General features: G+C 46.6%; 1 protein-coding gene across 1 annotated transcript in view; it reads left to right on the top strand.

Moving 5' to 3' along the window:
- Positions 1 to 19973, top strand: part of IGFN1 (immunoglobulin like and fibronectin type III domain containing 1) — a 343105-nt gene that overhangs the window by 104444 nt on the left and 218688 nt on the right. The window contains exon 10 of the mRNA XM_086923163.1: positions 13828 to 14100. Coding sequence (XP_086779289.1) covers positions 13828 to 14100 — 273 coding nt within the window. The remainder of the gene's footprint in view (positions 1 to 13827; positions 14101 to 19973) is intronic.

Below are 19973 nucleotides of genomic sequence, written 5' to 3'. Positions count from 1 at the left end.
ATAGCTAGTAGGAGCATGGATTGTACTCATACAATTGTACCTTTCCTTTGTCAAACTACAAAGTGCATTCACCTCTAAAAGCTCAAAATGTCCATTCTTCTCTGTTTCTTCCTGGTCACACCTCTTGTGAGTTTGAGTCATGAACTTTTAGGACACAGTCTGTACACCTGTATGCCATGAGAATTGATCTTTGAAGGCTATTAAAGAGGTTGATGGTCTTGGGGTTATCATGTTTTTGGACTATATGTGACCAAAAAAATAAATAAGGTCATGGAGAGGCCAATAAGAATCGGGGACACAGTGAAATGTATATGCAGCAGAAAATAAGACATTGTTACCACTGTACGCATTACTAGTCTTGTCTACAGCATTTTGTCCAATTTGAAGTTCACAGAAATGGACACTAATATGGTGCATGACCTAAACCTCACATACAAGTAAGAGGCTCAAGAAAATAAATAAATGTGTGCTGATAGAGGTGTGTGAGAGAGATCCAAGTAAATAAGCACAACACTTGAGACAATATTTCATTAGAAAACTACACTGGCTGCTGTTATGCTGTTAACAAAATGTTGTTCTCAGAAACTTGGTATTGAATACATACATCTAGCAGATATGATAAATTCCAAAACTATAATTCAAAATGGCTACAGCTAGAAAATCTGGATCAAAGAAATTGAGAAAGCAAGGATATATAGAGTTCATTTTCAGTTAGACCATCTATACATCACCACCACAATTCATTGCCAATATATTTGAACACCAGATAAAGACACTTTTACTTTTTGACAGCCAATCGCTTTTGACATTCTGAATCAACAGCACGTAAGGGGATATATGCATCAGGAGAACATGATTTTGGTCAAATAAGAGTACCAAGATTGAAATGTTTGAAGGTCCATGGCTTTCAGTCTATACTGCATTTTACTGAGTTGGCTCTGTGACTGAGCAGTGGCCAACGTAAAGTACAGGATGGGTTTTAGGGAAAGGAAAATGGTAATTGTAATCCTTCCATATATTGTATAATAGATGTCAAGGACCGTTCTTCCAGGTGACAACTTGATGGTTTTCTGGGAGTAAAGGTAGTACCCGCTGCTCCTCGTAGTAAGCTGAGACTCCAGGGCAACAAGACTAATTTACTTTACAAAGAAGATCGTAGTTTGGAAAGGGAAAATATATGACCTCTTCAAGCTGAAGACCAATGTACATGGATGAGCTGAACAATGCAAGCAAGAAAAAACAGCGAAGCAGAGAAAATACTCAAACAAAATGGAGAAGAACCCCAAGCAAGAACCAGGAGCAAACAATCCAAAACGGGAGCGATTTCAACACAACTGGTTTCTGATCTGGCTCTTTTTTGTAGTGTCAATGCAGGAGGAAGATACCTATGACCAGGAAGTACTATTCTTCTATTATATCTGGACTGTTGTGGGGAAAGAGAAGGGCAAAAAGAAGGAACTCATCCATCCCAAAAATCCTGCTCTGGATTATAAAGCAACATGAACTAGACGCGCACTGTGTTACAGAGACGCTGCACAAGCCAGATTAGATTGCAGCTCATAAAGTACCAGTTCCTCTTGCGCATCATAGATCAACAGGGCAACAGGAGACGGCCCAGGCCGGTAGGTTATTTTCTCAAGCAAGCGCTCTGAATTGTCGATGGAGGTTGGAGCTCAGTTGGAGAGGCTTTGCTGTGCTGCTGTGTGCCTCGGCCCCCATTGAGACCTGATACTCAATCTCCCTCTAGAAGTTCTGTGTTTGTTAGGATGTTTCCTGAAAAATTATCTTTTAAGAATCAGGACATTTACAGCTGCAGCTGGCTCCCAGAAATGATCACATGGGTGATAAACCTTCCAGTCTATTAGGAATTTTAATTTCCCTCTTCTAAGGCCGGAATCACATATTTCATCCACTTTTAATTCCTGTTGACCATCAACCAAGGAAGGTGGTGGAAATCGTTTCTTATATGAATGAGAAAAGTAAGGTTTTAAAACAAAAACATGTAATTAATTTTTTCAAGTAATGTTTGCTGAAATGCTCTGTCCTTCGAAATTTCTTCTAATAAAGAGAAATCTATAAGATCTTGTTTTGCTTTTCTAGCTGCTCCTTCTATTTTTAAGTGCTCTGCTAGGGCTGTCGGTCTACCTTACAACCCATAAATTATTTGACAGTAATATCAACTACTGCTTAAAGTGCCTACTCTGCTCCACATAGTCGTAACTTATTAAGCGTGGCTTTATAACCTATGACCTGTCACTTAAAGAAGCTTTGAATGCTCCCCAAACTATAAAATCGGTGACGGTATTGCCATTTATTTAAAAAATCCTTTATGAAGTCCCTCATCTCCTCCAACCAGATCTGATCTGAAAGCAACGATTTATCCAAAGGCCAGCTTGTTCTCTTTTTTAGGCATCGGGTCTAGTATCAATTAGAGGGAAACTATTGATTGATCAGGGAATGAGTTTACACAATTTCCACAGAAAACCATTTCATTGTGCTTGTTATGAGAAAAAAAATGAATCGAAAGGTTGTTCCAAATCTAGTCATGGCAAGTATGTTGCAAAGAATCAGGGTGATACACCCACCAGGGGTTACCTAACTTAAAATCCTGATTCATTATTTTCATCAAAGCAACTGTTTTTGACATCAGCTGTTGCACTGAAAACACACTTTTGGGGTTTTCCAAGTAATCTGTTTAGTTGAAGGAAATAGAGACCTCCTTTAACTTGGGAGTCATGTTCTGTAGCATTATATGCCAGGGCTTCACAAAGACATAATGCCATTACCCTCTAATCCAAATATCCTAAAGGGTTTTGGAAGCCTTTCATCCCCTCATTACCAGCTTTCACCCTCTATAGATGATAAGGCCCTCTTAAATTTAATTTTGGAAAAATTACAGCAACTTCTATCACTTCCAAGATAACAGCTATTGAGCGCAAGCGATAGTGATCCTTGATCCTGTTTTAGACCCCAATAGTCCACACAGTTCAGTGGGCCCCATTTAATGAATCAAAAACAAATAATCTCAAGCAGGAGATATTTAGAAGTGAATATCAGACCATTCTTCAATTTGTCATCCAAGGAGCCAGGAGTCCCCAGCCGTCTCTGTACTGAGATCTACATATGTTCAATGAAACGCATTGACAGCTACTAATATTATTAATGCTGTATAATTCCAATTTCTTATATGTATAATACTTCAACCAAGCAAAAACATTCTAATTTAATAAGCTGGTCTGCACACAGGTGAGCTACTTTAAGGTAGCTGGAGAGCTACAGTAGCTCACGAGCTACTGGTTGGAGACCCCTGAAGTAGACCCTCAGTGCTGCTCATTCCAACAGTGTCTGAGAAATAACACAAACAAACAAAGACACCGCCCCAGGAATTAAATTGATAGTGTGGTCAAAAGGTCTGTGTGGAGGAAGTTCTTTTTCATTTTCAGGGTCATCAAACAATTCCAGGAACTCAGGATACTCCTTGGGAAATCAGGATATCTGAGCAATGGATTCTACTTGTCTGTGTATTGACTCAAGGATTATTGTGGAGAACTAGTATGATATGGAGAACAATTCATCATGCAGCATTCTTACCCCAAGAATACGATCTTGGCTGTCCAGTTGATAACAGGTTATATTTGGTGAGCCATGATATCAAGATAACCGGTAGCGAGGGATAGAAATAAGGTAAAAACCGATGTACTCATGATGAGCAGCTATACATAACTGGACTTCTTCAGTTTGTTCAGTTACTAATCAAGACGAAATTGAGATTCCAGCCACTGCTTCTATTGTGATTGGACTCTCCTTCTTCATAAGGGTACAATTATTTTCTTTTGCCCATTGAAAGCCCTGAACAGTTAGAGGCTCCACAATCAATCAAAACCGATATGGTACAAGAATTCTTACTAAACTTAAGTTCTCCTCTTAAGAAGATAGAGCAAGCCTGATTAATGGATTGTGGCAGTGTCTGTATAGGAAAAATGGTTCATCACCTTTCCCTGCAGAAAGGGTGAGCGATTAATTTTTCAGAGTTTTTTTTTTAAAAAGTGGATGTCGGGTAGGGCAAGAGTCCAAAGGATTACCTCTTTGTCCACAGTAAAGGCATAAGCCTAGTTTCCTAAAGTGGGTCATTTCCTCTTCAGATATTGTACCCCTCGTTAAACCAACTTGCATTGGCTCTTCCCTGGACTCAACTGCTTTGGGAGCTTGGTCCCTGTGTTGGGAGCTTGGTCTTAGGTTGGTTTATAAACTAGATTCCTGCATTCCATCTTTCTCTTTCGAAGGCGATGATCAATCTGAGTGGTTAATATCAACAGCTCATGGAAAGTGGGTCAATGGGCTATGCAAGTAGGGTGGCCCTTTAATTAATCTCAAAACCCAATCTGAAACAGGGTGAAAAAGCTGAATCTGACCTTTCAACTTCTTAAGCTAATGCCCTGAATTTAGCTACAAAAGATTGAAGATCTAAGGATACTTGATTAAACTCCAGAATCTCATCCTGGGCAGAAAATGTGTGATCTTGGAGATCAAAAACAGTCCCGAGTTCAGTAATAAAGGCTGCCCAATTACCCAGAAGTGGACTGCCTTAGACAACAAGAGAAGTGGCCCAAGCAAAGGGTTTTCCAATCATGTTCCTTATTAAGAATCCAACTGTCCATATTTCAGATCCATAAACATGAAATTAAAGTGGTACATGGCTAGAAAATCTTTTAATTTCTGAGGATTACTTTTGAACTTTTGTTTAGGGAACCCTGCCAATGGATGATCCAAAGATCCTCATTACATATCCGTGAACTATTGATGACAGTTGTCAAGATTTGAACATGTAGTGTTAAATTACTGGGTCTTGACTTTTGTCAAGAAATTCTATACTTGATCAGTGGCTGGATGCATTTGGCAGTGCAAACTTATCAAGCCTAGTCTCAGACTTGGTCTGCATTGTCTGTATGGGAGTGTTCAAAATCGGAATTCAGCAGGTTGATTAAAGAGTGAGTTCAGCGTTCTTCAATGGTCTCGCTGGAATTTTTTTAAGGCAGTGCCTTGCGATAATGTGTAGCACAGTAGCCATAGCTCCCCAAAAGAAGACAAGCACTCTCAGAGGTTAAATGTATCCAAATCAGACTTAATGAGAGCATTACCGCTACAGAACCAAATTCTGCACAAACAGCAGGTTTATATACATGTCCTGGAGCTCTCCTTACACCTCCCCAACCGCCTTATTATTCTGTCTCTATTTCAAAGCTACACTGTATCCCTTGTTATGAAATTTAACTAATGTGTAAAGGTTGCTTAAGTTTATTCTCAAAGTCTGTTCCTTTATGTGCGGTTCTTGTCCCAGAGATGTTGAGGCTACAAGGCAGATATGTTTCAGCTGAGACAGATTTATGACCACAGGTTGAGGAAGCTAAGCGTATTGATGAACTGAATGGATTTTGACCAGGTACAGCCAACAGTTGACCTAGTGATATTTGTTGTGTTTGGGAAAACCAAGGATACATTTTGTTGAACTAGCGCTGGGCACAAGTACATCACATGATTTTGCTGTTACATAGTGGAGACTTAGAATAGACATACACACTACAGTGAAAATAGTAAAACATTGTGTATTGCCTTTACACAAGCTGGAGCCTATGTTCTGCCATCCACAAGGGCAGATTTCTTAGGTTATGACTTGATGGTCTTTTTGGAGTAGAGGTAGGGCTTGCCACTCCTAGTGCTAAACTCGGACTCCAGGTCAACACGTCTAGGTTACCCCACTAGGCAGACCTGTGATTGGAAGTGGAAAAAATTTGATTAGCAGGAAAACCCCTCCAAGCTGCAGGACATTGAACGTGGACGAGCTGAACCATAGAGTCAATAGAGTACTGCTAATTAGAAACAAATTCTGGAACAAGATAGAGAAGAAGCATAATCAGTAACCATGAGCAGGTAATCTGAAACTGATGCAACTGGTTGTCTTAAGGGTCCATTTTTTAGAGTGTCAATGCAGATAGAACTATTCCTGCATTTTACATGGATGAGGGTAAATGAGAGAAAGGCAACAAGGAGAAATCAATCCAGAGGGTACTGTGGCTTGCCTTGAAAGATGGTGGATGCAATTTAGGTTCGCTCTGTGGAGCGACACGCTATATTTAACCCAGTAGCTATTTCATTCAATTACTGAAGCCCATGAATAATCCGCTGGTCCCTGCTCCTTTTCGTCTTGGGCCTGGCTTAACAAGAGGAGGTGTTTTACAGCTGTGAATGGGATGGGCCCTGAGCAGACTGCTGAGATGGTGTGAGAAAATGGTGACCAAGTCGGATCCCATGATTGATATGGACAGCGTCTTTTGAGGGAAGGAAGCCATTAACTCACAGGGTCTGGAACCAGCCAGCCAGTATGTGTAGGAAGTTGAGTGGTGCGCCAGTGAATCAAGATATTTTGTAGGGCCGTCCGCAGGGCGATCACAATCAATCGACCCCTCTGGGATTTGAGCGGGTAGGTCAATGGATTGGGAAGGCCCAGAAGTATATTTGCAGGAAACCGCGGGAGCTGCGTCTCATCGAGGATTTGGGTCCAGGAGGGCTGCAAACAAGCGCAGCTCCAGAGTATGTGTTCTAGGGTGCCCACTTCACCGCATTCCCTTTAGTACAGGTCGCTACGCCGGGGTTTAAAGCGATGTAGCCGTTCCGGTGTGTAGTACCAATATGTGGCAATCTTTGTCATGGTCTCTGTGAGTCCCATGTGATAGGCTGAGTGTCAAGCTCTATGATAAATACCCTCCCATTCTTTGTGACTCAAGAATTGCCCCAGGTCTCGTTCCCAACACGCGCGACTAGCATTATATGTATGTGTGGTATTGGCCAGGAGCATCCTATAAAGGTCGGAAATGAGTTTCTTATCGGACGTGCGTGTCACTAGCGATTTCTCATATGGGGTCAATAGATGCTGTGCTTGCGGTTTGACCTGCAGATGTAGGGCCCAGTGTCGTATTTGAAGGTACGGCATGCGCTCGGTTTCCAAGAGACCATAGTGCTCCCTGAGCTGGGGGAAGGCGATAATACCATCTAGATCGGAGAGGTGACCTAAGGGCCTACATGGGGAGGCGCGCCAGGCCTGGAATAACCTGCTGTCAGTGCCTGGATTAAAGTCTGAATTGTCAAATATCGGTGTAAGCGGCGACGGGAAGGTGGTCAGCTTGGCAGAAACATTGGTGCGGTCCCACTAGTCCAAGGGGGTGCGTGTGATGTATGAAGCGTAAAGATTGGGCGGGCGATGTTGTCTACTAAGAAAGGGAACATGCTGCAATGGTCTGCCTGCCACTGCCTGATCCTGCAACAGCCAATGCTTCTCAGATTCTAACTGCTGCCACTCCACCAGGTACCAAATCTGGGCTGCATGGAAATACAGCTGGTGGTCAGGTAATCCAACCCGGCCGTGTTCAGGTGGGAGAACTGCTATCTGATGTCGGAAACAGGGTTTGGGACCTTGCTAGATGAAGAGCGACAATTCCCCCTGAGTCCGTTGGATCCAGCCAACCGGAGGTCGGAGAGGAAGAGATATAGGATCTGAGGGAGAATGGTCATCTTAATGGCTGCTATTCTTCCCAACCAGGACATTGTACAATGTTTCAATCTGGTCAGTTCCAAGTGGATGCGGGCGCATAGAGCGGCATAGTTGACGGCAATGGTAGAATGAATGGTGGGGGCTAATTGGATGCCTAAATGAGGAATTGCGGTGGTGGCCCATTGAACTGGGTGTTCTTCCAGAATGGAAGTGAGAGTGTGCGAGGAAAGGGAGACATCAAGTACTATGGATTTGTCCATATTGATTTTAAACCCTGAGCCTCGTGCAAAGCTATCTAATTCTATAAAGAGGGAGCGCAAGGATGTGACCGGATCCGAGAGGGAGAGGAGGATGTCGTCAGAGTATAAACGAATAGTATGCGTGTTCCCCCCAAATTTAATCTCGGTAATGAGTGGCTGCCGTCGCACTCTGAGCGCCAGGGGCTCCATATAGAGCGCGAAGAGGAGGGGAGATAAAGGGCCCCCCTGTCGGGTGCCCCTGCCGATAGGAAATCGGGAAGAAGTGTGACCATTGACTCGGACCCTTGCCATGGGAGAGCGGTAGCAGTTCAGGATTCGGTTCTGAAATTTCTCACCAAACCCGGCCGCCAGCAGTACCAATTCCAGGTAGGGGCAGTGAACCAGGTCAAAGGCCTTTTCTGCGTCGATGGCTAGAAGCATGTACTCACGTTGAGTACAGAAGGCCTTTTCTATTAGGTGCAAAATGTGTTTGGTTTTATCTTTACCTGGCTTCGGGATCATGACTATCGCCGCCTCGAGCATTTCACCCGGGATGGTGCCAGTTTGCTCAAACGTGTTAAAAAGAGCTGTCAAGACGGAGGGCTATTTGGTTGCAAAAGGTTTTGTAGACAACAGCTGTGTAGCCTTTGGGTCCCGCGGACTTGCCTATCTAGAGATGGGAAATCGCCGACATTACCTTCTCTGTCTGAATCACTCTATCAGGTAGTCAGCCTGCGCTTGAGAGAGGGAGGGCATCTGCGCTGCTGCTATATATCCTGCAAGGTGAAAGTTGTCCAATGAGTCCGCCTCGTAGAGGTCAGCATAGAAGTTGCGGAATGCCTCAGCAATCTCAGCGTCTTCAGTAGCGACGCCACCCGCTGGCGTCCGAATGACTTGAACTCCCTGGCGCTGTCTGGTCTCCCGCAGTTTATTCGCCAAAAGGCAGCTACATCTGTCCCCTCCAGTATAGTTGGAGTGTCGGAACCGGACAGCCGCTTACTCTGCTCTGTCTTGATCAATGGCAGCCAGTTGCTTCCTTTCTACACATAGCTGCCGCCATGCCCTGGAGGTGCCCATTTTCTGATGCAACTGCTCAAGCTCCGCCACTCTCTGCGTAAGTTCGGCCCACTTATGACTCCACTCCCTGTTCTGAGCAGAAGAAATTGCTATGAATTCACAACGCACTACAGCCTTTAAGGCCATCCATTTAGTCGCTAAGGTGGTGTCGGAGTTTGCATTCTGAGCTAGGTAATCCGTCATGGCCTTCCGAATTTGGTCTACTACTGTCGGATTGTGCAGCAGGGTGTCGTGCAATCTCCAGTGTCTGAGAGGGGGCGGGGAGAGCGGCAATTGAAAAGTGGCCTGGACGGGAGAATGGTCTGAGACAGAGGCCGTCCAGATCTCCACATCTGTTGTATGTGTCTGTAGTGAGGTGGAGCAGAGAAAGTAATCTAGGCACATGTAGGACTTGTGTGCTCCTGAGTAATAAGTATAACTGTGTGAGTGCGAATGGAACTAGTGCCATAGGTCTAATAGCCCCAGGTCTTGAAGGTGGGCCTGTCCCGCTGGAGTCAGTACCCCTACCTGCGTCATCCTTTGGCATGAGCGGTCAGTTGCATTGTCAAAGACGATGTTGAGATCCCCTCCTAGCAGTAGGTGTCTATTAGGTGTAGCAGTCGCCTCGTTGAAGGCTCTAAAAAGGAACTTGATTTGCCCTTTATTGGGAGCATATATAGAGCCTACCACAAAAGTCAAGGTCCCAAGTGAGAATGAATATTTGAGTAGGCAACCCTTAATCTCTGCCTCCCTCTGCAGAACCTGAACCTGAACAGAAGGAACGCGAGACCAGAATAGCCACTCCTGCGGACTTTGAAGTGTTAGAGGAAAATAATTGCATGGGAAACACCCTAGACTTCAGTCTGTGGTGGTCTTTTGCGAGGAGGTGGGTTTCCTGGAGAAGGCAGATATCTGCCTTGGACTGCTCCAGAAAATGAAGGACCACCCGTTTAATGGGGTTATTTAAGCCCCAAACGTTGAGTGGGAGGATCTTAATGGGAGCAGGCTGTGTCATAGAACTAGCAGTGGGGTGAGGCATAGCGTGAGCGGTCCGTCGGTGTGTGCAGCCGGAGGGATGGGTGCAGTATGAAAGGAAAGGGGTCCTAGACACAAATAAAGTAAGTCAAGATTATTTGATCTGTATTGACTGAATTCAAAAGAGCAAAGCTATTGGATGCAAAAGAGTTTAATTCAAATTTTGCATTTACATCCTATTCAATAGTAGAAACTCATAATACATTTGGATCATAACAAATTTCGATACATCTAAGTGCCCGCATTCACAACGGGAGGGGGGAGTGAGGAGGGTGAGTGTCGGGGTAAGGTAAGGATAATCTGATTCATTCAGTGACAAGTCTTATTGTCAATTTAAAGACTATGTAAACGTGGTCCTTAAAACCAAAGGCCACACCATGAGGCTCTGGATTGTCGTAGGCAGATGCAGGCAGAACTCCTTGGGGGTCGGGCTGGGGCCACCCCCGCCACGTGCCCCCTCTGCGGGGCCAATTCTCTTCCTTTAAGGCCTCCAACATGGCGGGGCGCTAAGCAGAGTGCAGACGCAGAGCTCCGCGGGCCCCAAAGTCCACTCAACAGGCCGTGGCACTGCTCTGTTACACCGATCCCGGGTCAGTGAGGGTCCAGATACAATCTATGGACTGCGAAAGTGTGTGCCACCCCTCTGGCGGACTCCAGTGCAGGCCTCCCCTCAATCACGCAAGTCCCGCTCCGTGCGACTCACCTCCCGCCTCACCGCCAGGTCTCGACCAACTTCGGAGCCACTATTCACTGAAGGTGGGGGTACAGAGCCCACTGCGGCCCGGCAAGGAGTACAGTGACCCGGGCACCACCACAGCCCATGCGGCCCCCACCGGAGCATTTCCGGGACAGGGCCGCCGTCCAGGAGCAGGTCCGTGGCCCGCTCACCACCTCCGCAGCAACCCCTACAGTACCTGCCACGCGGGGGTGCTTCAGTCCTGCACTCGCAGTTTCTGGCCGCCCAGCTGCACCGGGCTTCGAAATTGCGCCAGTGGCACCTCCAGCAGTGCCATAGGGCAGCTCACCGCAGCGACGGTCCAATCTTCAGGGCAGCACGGAGAGGCAGCAGCAGGCCTCTGGAGCCCACTGCTACGATAGCCCCGGCCGACCGAACGTAACAACTTTGTTTCTATTTGTCAGAGTATTACACATGACAACGGCGGGGTTCAACTGTGTTATGCGGCCAGCCGATGGGAAGCATTATGGAGACAATGTTGTTATTTATCCTAATAACCCTTGAGAAACCATGCACAAAGCTTGAACGAATCAGTCACCAGGAGAAAGGGTTTTTTCTTGTTAATATGATAAGGGGTGTCTAAGCGTTTAGTTCACATTTGTATGGCACTATTCATATCATCTCGTGCTAGGTCCCCCGATGACTGTGTATGAACGCGCCGCACTCCGCAGACGCAGGGCATGAGTTCAGGCAACGGCCATGACATCTGAACCACCTACAAGCATGACGGGCTCACTCGCGCCTTTGAAGAGTAAAGCGCTGCACAACTGCGTGGCGCATGATGCTGTAAATGCCACCGCTCAGCTTGGCTCGGCCTGTCTCGGCTCAGGTCCATGAGGAGCCTGTCATCCCCACGGGCCAGGCTCAAGCTTTCAATGCCTCACCCAGCTCCAACTATAGGCAGCCCGGCCATTTACACCCTCTGACCTGTGCCATTTGGCCGGCATGAGTAAATGCTCCAACCTTCCTGGCGTGCATAGCTCCTTTTCAGCAACTGTAAATGTGAGTGCGTTTCTAAAACTACATTGTTCAACACACTTCTGCCGCAGTTCTTCTGCCCCAACTACACTACGCTTTTCAGTAAAATGTGTGCCTATGTTGTGGGTGGTCGTTTCTTTTAAGAACAGTAAACCCAACATGGAAGCACCCTCTGACAATCACCATTCCAGCAACCTCTCGGTATGCCGAGTCAGAATCCCCATGTAAAAAAAAAAAAGAATTCAATTATTTTTTATCGGCAGTGATTAAAAAAAAAAAAATTGGCGGGGCCTTGGGGGTCCTTGTGGGACCCCCTAAGCAGGCCTAGGGGGTCAGGGTGTTTCTACCCTGCCCCCTTTCTGTGTTTTGTGTGTTTTTTTGCTGCTTTCTTGTGCCTCGGTTCTACCGAGGCACAAGATGGCTGCCAACACTTCCTGGTTTGTATTGTTGACAGCCAATTAGCATAAAGCTCGTGCTTGGGAAGGTACAGAGTACGGTACTTCATCTCCAGATACATCTATGATTTTACTTTTGATTTTCTCAGGAACTACTGAACGGATTTACACCTATTCACTAAAACCGCAATCTGCGAACCGAACTCTACCTTTTTGCCAAATTTGGTGTCATTCCGTTTAGCAGTTCGAGCTGTAGCCCGTCTTAAAGGTCCTATGGAAAATTGGATGGGGAAAACACGTTTTGGGACCCCCCTTTTTTCTCAGCCCCCGCTTGATGAATCACCCCCAAACTTTCAGGGAAGGAGCGGAGCGGAACAGGCCATTTTCTTGGAGAATTTCACGAAGATTCGTTGACTGGCGCCAAAGTTATTCCAAATAGAATGTTGTGGATTTCCTATGGAAACTAGGTCCTAACTATAACTACCTACTGGCGACATATATATATATAAGCACACAACAGCAAGTACAAACCGGGAGGTTCATTTCAGACACAGGAACCAGCATCTGCATTCCAGTTAAAATTGATTGCGCCTGACGCGTTTCAAGGCTTCTGCCTCTTCTTCTTAGGCGACTTGGAAATTGTGAGTGTTCCCAGAAGCTTAACTTTATACCCAGCTGCATGCTATTTATTAATTGATAGGTTTCAGTAAAACTCGCTCAGTGCGTTATTTTTCAGTGCATGCTGGAACAAGTAGTTCTATTCAGAGCCAATTGCATCCTTCAGTTGGTTCTGTTTACACAGTCACGTTTTTTAAAATCCTTTTCTTTCCGCAGTGGAGCCCAGAGTGCAAAGCTGGTTAATTTTCCTTACTTGCTGTGCTGCAAAAGGCATGGACATCGTTCCTACCAGCAGCCTCTCCATTCGCGATGGTGCATTCCTCCAGGACAGGGCTTCCTTAAAAGCTTCTGGACTTTGTTTATAATAATTAACAGGGCAGTCCTGTCCTGGAGGAATGGGGCTGACCTGGATAGACTTTTGTTTGGAGAATTTCGCAAAGATTCGTCAAACAACGCCATATTATTAGCAAATCAAAAAATGCTTTTCCTATGGAAAATAGGTTCTAACTATAACTACCTACTCGCGACCACCAGTAGATAAAAAAAAAATATATATATATATATATACAACAGCTGCAGCCTTCCAGAGCTCTGTACTGAAACGACCAAGGAAAACCACACGAATCCATCGTAAATGAAGGCACAAAGGTTTATTTAAAAGCTGAGCCTAACAAAATCAAAATGATATTTGTGTATGTTTTTTACCAATATTAATGTGAAACGATCATTTTTTCGATATTTTTACACTTACAATTCTAAGTATAGAGACACAATATTTTTGCACTCAATATTTTTTTAAAAGATATTTTTGTATCTTGATATTACTGTTTTCGAGATTGTTAGTGATCAAGCTGGTGAGGATCTTTTTAATATACAATTGAATTTAAGAGTTCCACGTAAATCAAAACCCCAGCATGAAGGCTTATGATTGAGTTCTTCATATGACTGGGTCTGCTTCCTTTGACTAAACAAAAAAGCCCCCTGCTTTCAGTGTTGTATAGATGAGGAGGATTCCAAACAAAATACACTTGTACTAGAATACTTTACAGTTTTAGGCGCACCAGTTTTTAATAATAATTAGAAATAATTCAGGATTTCATAGAATATTGACTGTTGCAAAAGTTATGTTAAATTAGTTAACTGCACTCATGCCAATTTCCTCACCTATCGAGAGACCTTATTGACCTGCTTTCAGATTGACTTTTCTGTTTTATTTGCCCCTAGCCATTCCGGTGAGCTTTGTGAGCCAGCTAAAGGAAGCCCGCTGCCAGGAGGGAGGCAGTGCCACCTTCCAATGCACGTTGTCAAGGCCCAGCCAGGAAACTATGTGGGTGTATAAGGATAAAACGTTGGAGTCAAGCAATAAATATGACATTTCCATCTCACCTGATGGCCTGACACACACATTGCAGATGAAAGATGTGCGGCTTATGGACAAAGGCTCCTACAAATTTGTATCTGGAATCCGTTCATCCAGTGCCTGGCTAGTGGTACAAGGTAAGGGCTGCACTTATGATATCCACCAAGTATCTTGCTGTAATGTGTTTTGTTTTGAGGTAACTTATCTGAAGAATGGCTTTCTTTAAGGAGTAATAGTTTCATAAGAAAAGAAAGTTACCGTATGGGTTATTTTGTTACCTGTAGTTGTAATAGCAGAACACAAAAAGAGGGATTTGGTGGTAATAGCTTTGGACATGTGGGAGGTGCAGCGGTAATACAAGGTTTTGCAGCGTGAATCTTTCTGGATTCACTATGCTGTGCATATTCCGCGGTCTTGTGGTTGGGTCCGGATTCGTAGTCTTTTCTTTGTTTTTTTATTTTTTTTTTCGTCGCCCAGGTGGGCGTCGGCACCCCTCCTTGGGTGTATTTCCGGTGATGTCGGCATGCTTCCTGCGGAAGCTCCCACCCTTGGGCGCCATCTTCAGATTCTTTTTTCCGTGGTCGGGTCTGGATCGTTCCCGTTGGGCTCCAGACATTTTTGGAGAAAGTACTAGGAAAAGATTGAAATTGGACAAGATATCGAAAGAAGAAGACTACAGAAGACTTCGCCGACCACTGACGAGCGAAAGGAAGGAGAAATCATCGAGGACTTCGACGATAGTCGACGTCCACGCGGCCAGGGAGGCCTGAACACTCGATGATGGACAACACGCCGTTCAAGTTCTGCCCTAACTGCCACCACAAGTACACGCAGAAAGACCAACACCCGGTTTGCAACCTTTGCCTACCGGTAGACCACAGAAGCGAGGACTGCAACGCCTGCTCCGTCTTCACCCTGAAGACCCTTCGTGTGAGGAGGAGCCAGAGGGTAGCGCACGCCACCCTCCAAGGAAAAGCCCCAACGCCATCGCTGTATGAGCTGGGGATGTCCTCGGAGGAAGAGGACAACGCTGCCGCCGAAGACGACAGCTACACGGTCATAGAGACCGATTACACGAAGACATCTGATAAGGTAGGAGACTCGTCGTTCCCCAAGAACACAAGAGACTCTGAGTCTCGAAAAAACTAGGGCAAGACCCCGAAAGCGCCGACCCAGAGACACCTGGCGTCCGCGGCTACCCACAGGCCCAGCGGATCCTCTGAGAAGGAGTCCCTGGCGCCGAGAGCTGTTGAACAGCAGAAGTCGTCGAAGATCGTCCCCGAAAAGGACCGATCGACGTCAAGGGAGAAAGGCCCTAAAGCCCCGACACCGTCCAGGGACCCGAAACCCAGTTCGACGTCCAAGTCCTCGGCACCGAAAATCTCACAGCCGAGCCAGGCGCCGAAGAGAGGGGCCAAACATTCCGGCGCGGACAACGCGGCCGAGATGGAAAAGAAAAGACGGCGACTAGAAGCCGAAATGGAAAACATCTTGCAGCGGAAAAAAGATTTAGACGCCAAGATGAGTGCCTACACGATTCCCCACAAGACCAAGCCACCCGTGCTAGAACTGGTCAAGGAGGAAGACGAATACGTCGAGGAACATGAGCCTGGCGCCGAAATGGTCGACGACCAGGAAGAGGATGAGAATCCCTACGACACTTACAGCTATGAGGAGGAAGAGGACAGCAGGTTGGACGCCGAGTCGGCCACCTCTGACCCGCAGGAGGAGGATTACCTGGATGTCGACACCGAGAGCCCGAAAGAGCGGTCGACACATACCCCTCGAGGCCATCGCGGCCGGACGACATCGGGGCCTATAACTCAGTGATAAGGTCTGCGGCAGCAGCTTTCAAACTCAAGCTCGATGAAGAGAAGCAGAAAGCGAACTTTCTTCTCGAGACATTACTCCCCACGCAAACAAGGAGCCAGTATCTACCTATGCTCGACAGCGTCTTGGCGCAGGGGATGGAAGCATTCAGGGAGCCCGCAACATGCAAGGCAGTCACTCCCAGAATGGAGAAGAAGTACAAGCATTCATCAAAGGACCCAGCCTACATTCGAGGCGTGGTCTCAGCTGACTCCATCATCACGGCCACGGCAAGGAAGAGGGCTAACGTGGCCACTACTTCTGGACCACCTCCTGATAAGGAGAGCAAAAGGATGGACTTAGTGGGCAAAAGGATCGAATGGAATGCCGCGACCCAATGGCGCATTGCTAATTCCAATGCCCTCATAGACAGGCACATGTTTTTACAAAAAACCCAAAATGCTGCAGCTCGCCTGCTCACAAACACCCCATCAAGAACATCGGCCAAACCGACGTTGAGGAAACTTCACTGGCTCCCCGTGAGGGAAAGAGTCGCATTCAAAGCCCTCTGCCTGGCACACAAGACCCTGCACAACGCTGGTCCTCCCATTCTGAGCACTTGGATCACCCCATACAGACCACCGAGAGCGCTCCGGTCTGAACAGGGAAACCTCATCGTTGTCCCTAGGGTGAAGAAAACCCGCTTTGGCGGTCGCAGATTTTCAGTAAATACGGCCAGAAAATGGAACGCTCTTCCCCCGAACCTCAGAGCGGAACCAAACCTCCTACGATTTAGGAAGTCCCTCAAAACCCTCCTCTTCCCCTGATTTACTCGAAGCTTCCCTTGCCCCCCCCCCTTAGGAGTACGAGGTTTCAGCGCTGGGATACTCGAGGGTGACTACGCGCTCTATAAAAACCTAAAATAATAAATAAAATAATGTACCAGATCATGGAGGAGCTAGGAAAACTGGTGAAAGACCTGCCCCAGGAGGCCAGGCAGAAGGCCGAGAAACTGGTAGAAGACGGGAAGAATGCGGCAAATTGTTGCCTCAAGACGGCCCTAGATGGAGCAGACACCTCCAGCAGGCTCATGATGATGGGTGTCACGGAAAGAAGACACGCATGGCTCAGAATCTCGGGCTTCAAGCCAGAGGTGCAACACAGCATCTTGAACACTCCGTTCAATGGCGAGACGCTGTTCGGGACAACAGTTGACGAAAAACTCAGTCAACTAAAGAAAGACAATGAAACTGCACGATCCATGGGGGCTTTGCAGTTCAGAGGCAACAACAAGAGGGGCACCCAGTCACGGAGGCCCGGTGGAAGAGGTGGAAACCAGCCAGGTACTTCACACCAGGCTTTCCAACAGACGCACCAGGCGGACTCGCAGGCGCAACAGAGTCAGCAGAAGCAGTCCTGGCAGTACCAGTCAAGGGGCCAGTCCTTTCGAGGGAGAGGAAGTGGACGAGGACAGCATAAAAGAGGGGGCCAGCAGCCCGCCTCTAAATGACTTCAAACACATCCGTGTGCCCGCCCACAGAAAAGATCCCAGAGGGCGGCACGTACAAAGGGGTCAGGACAAAATGGACAACTACCACCACATAACACCTGTGGGTGGAAGATTAAGATTCTACCTCCAGGAATGGAGAGAGTTCACATCAGACAAATGGATACTAAACATCATCCAATTCGGGTACTGCATAGATTTGGAAGGGAGGCCAGCAAGCAGGAGACCAAAGAGAAAGCCACTAGCAAACGAACAGCTACAGCGGCTTCAGGAAGAAGCAAAAGAGCTCCTACAAAAGAAGGCCATAGAACGGGTTCCCTTCAAAGAAAGAAGCAAGGGAATATACTCAACGTATTTCCTTGTGCCAAAGGTCGACGAGACAATGAGACCCATTCTGGACTTCAGGTTCCTGAACACATTCATAAGAACACAAAAATTCAAAATGACCTCCCTGCAGGAGGTGCTACCGTAATTGCAGATTGGAGACTTCATGGTCACGATAGACCTCTAGGACGCCTACCTGCACATACCAATGAACGTGAAGCACAAACATATGCTCAGGTTCACTGTCAGAGAAAGCCACTACCAGTTCACAACACTAGCCTTCGGCCTAAAATCAGCACCAAGGGTCTTCACAAGCCGCCTGATTCATAATGCTCCAGTTTTGCGAGGCCCTAATAGCGATTCATAGCGAATCGCTATTAAGGACTCACAAAACGGAATTCATGGAGGAATATGCAATAAAAATGCAATTCCTTACAATTCCTTATTTGCGATTAGCTAATTGCTAATCGCAAATAAGGAATAACTCGCCATTCATTCCTATGGGCCAAAAGGCCCATAGGAATGAATGGGGAGTATTCCTTATTTGCGATTAGCAATTAGCTAATCGCAAATAAGATTGCGATTTGAAGGGTGCCAGGGGTGTCCACAGGACACCCTGTAGCACCCCTCAAATGAAATTTCACACAGGTGTTGCACACACACATGTCCAAAGGACATGTGTGTGCGCAACATGCAACTTAGAAAAATGCTTTTAAAAGCATTTTTCTAAGTTTTTGCTATTTACCGAGAGGTCTGACCTCTCGGTAAATAGCGGCCCGAAATTGCGAATTAGCAATTTAAAAATGGTTGATGAATTGCATTTAAGGAATCTCAAATAGAGATTCCTTAAATGTAATTCCTCGCAATTTAGCGAATTAGCAATTACCGACTTTTGCATTTGGGATGATGAATCCCAAATGCAAAAATAGCGCTCGCAAAGGGCCAGATTCTCAGAATCTGACCCTTTGCGAGCCGATTTCAGCTTGATGAATCAGGCTGAAAGTGCCTGGCGGCAGTCGCAGTGCACCTACGAAGGCAAGGAATACACGTATACCCTTACCTGGACGACTGGTTAGTGAAAGCAAACTCGTACCAAAAATGCAGGATAGACGCACATACAGTGACAAGCACACTGATAAACCTGGGGTTCTCCATCCATTGGAAAAAATCGTCAATGGAGCCGGAACAAGTAAAGATCTTCCTGGGGGCATAGATCAACACCTTACAGGGCAGGGTGTTCCCCAGCGACAAGAGAGCAAGGGCCCTCGTGAGGGAAACTCGCCTCTACCGGAAGGGACAAGCTCGGACAGTGAGGACTGCGAGCAAGATCTTGGGGATGATGGCATCATGCATCCACCTGGTACCAAATGTACGACTTCACATGAGACCCATCCAAGAATGGCTCCAGGAACAATGGTCACAAGCTTCAGGAAGTTGGGAGGATCTAGTGGTTGTGACGCACGCAGTGCAGAAGGAAATGGCATGGTGGACCATGGAGAACATAACAATGGGAAAGCCTCTAACACCCCCAACACCAACAGTGACCATCACCACAGACGCATCCCTGAAGGGATGGGGCGCTCACATGGAGGAGCTCAAAGTGAGGGGTCTGTGGACACCAACAGATGCGACAAAGCACATAAATTATCTAGAATTGAAAACAATCTTCCTTGCACTGAAAGCCTTCCAAACAAGACTGTCCAAGCACAGGGTGTTGCTGCAGACAGACAACACCACAGCGATGTTCTACATCAACAAGCAGGGTGGAACACAGTCAACAATGCTTTTGACACTGGCACAGGAGATATGGAGATGGGCCATCCCCCTCAGGATAGACCTACTGGCCATACACCTACCGGGGAAGGAGAACATTCAGGCAGACTGTCTCAGCAGACAGACATCGGCATCCCACGAGTGGGAGCTCAATGCTCAGGAGACGAAGTGGTTGTTCAACAAGTGGGGAACGCCATCAGTGGACCTGTTTGCAACACACCAGAATGCCAAATGCCAAAGCTTTGCATCCAGACAACCCGAAGAGGGGTCCCTTGGGAATGCCCTATGGATAGATTGGTGCGGGACATTTGCTTACGCTTTTCCCCCAATACCACTGATACACAGAGTACTGAGCAAGTGCAGAGCGAGCAACATGACCCTGATATTGGTCGCACCACAGTGGGCCAGACAGACATGGTACTCGCAGATCATGGAGATGGCACAGAGTGCACCCCACAGATTCGGCAGAAGAAAAGACCTGCTCTCCATGCACAACGGAGAGGTACTGCACCCAGAGCCAGAGAGCCTGAGCCTAGTGGCATGGCTCCTGAAGACATAGAATTCGCACACTTGAGGCTGCCAGAGAGCACCCTCAGG

This window comes from Lissotriton vulgaris, chromosome 5, assembly GCF_964263255.1.
Source record: "Lissotriton vulgaris chromosome 5, aLisVul1.2, whole genome shotgun sequence".
NCBI lineage: Eukaryota > Metazoa > Chordata > Amphibia > Caudata > Salamandridae > Lissotriton > Lissotriton vulgaris.
The sequence above is the reverse complement of the archived record's forward strand: the minus strand, read 5'-3'. Positions and strand labels throughout refer to the sequence as shown.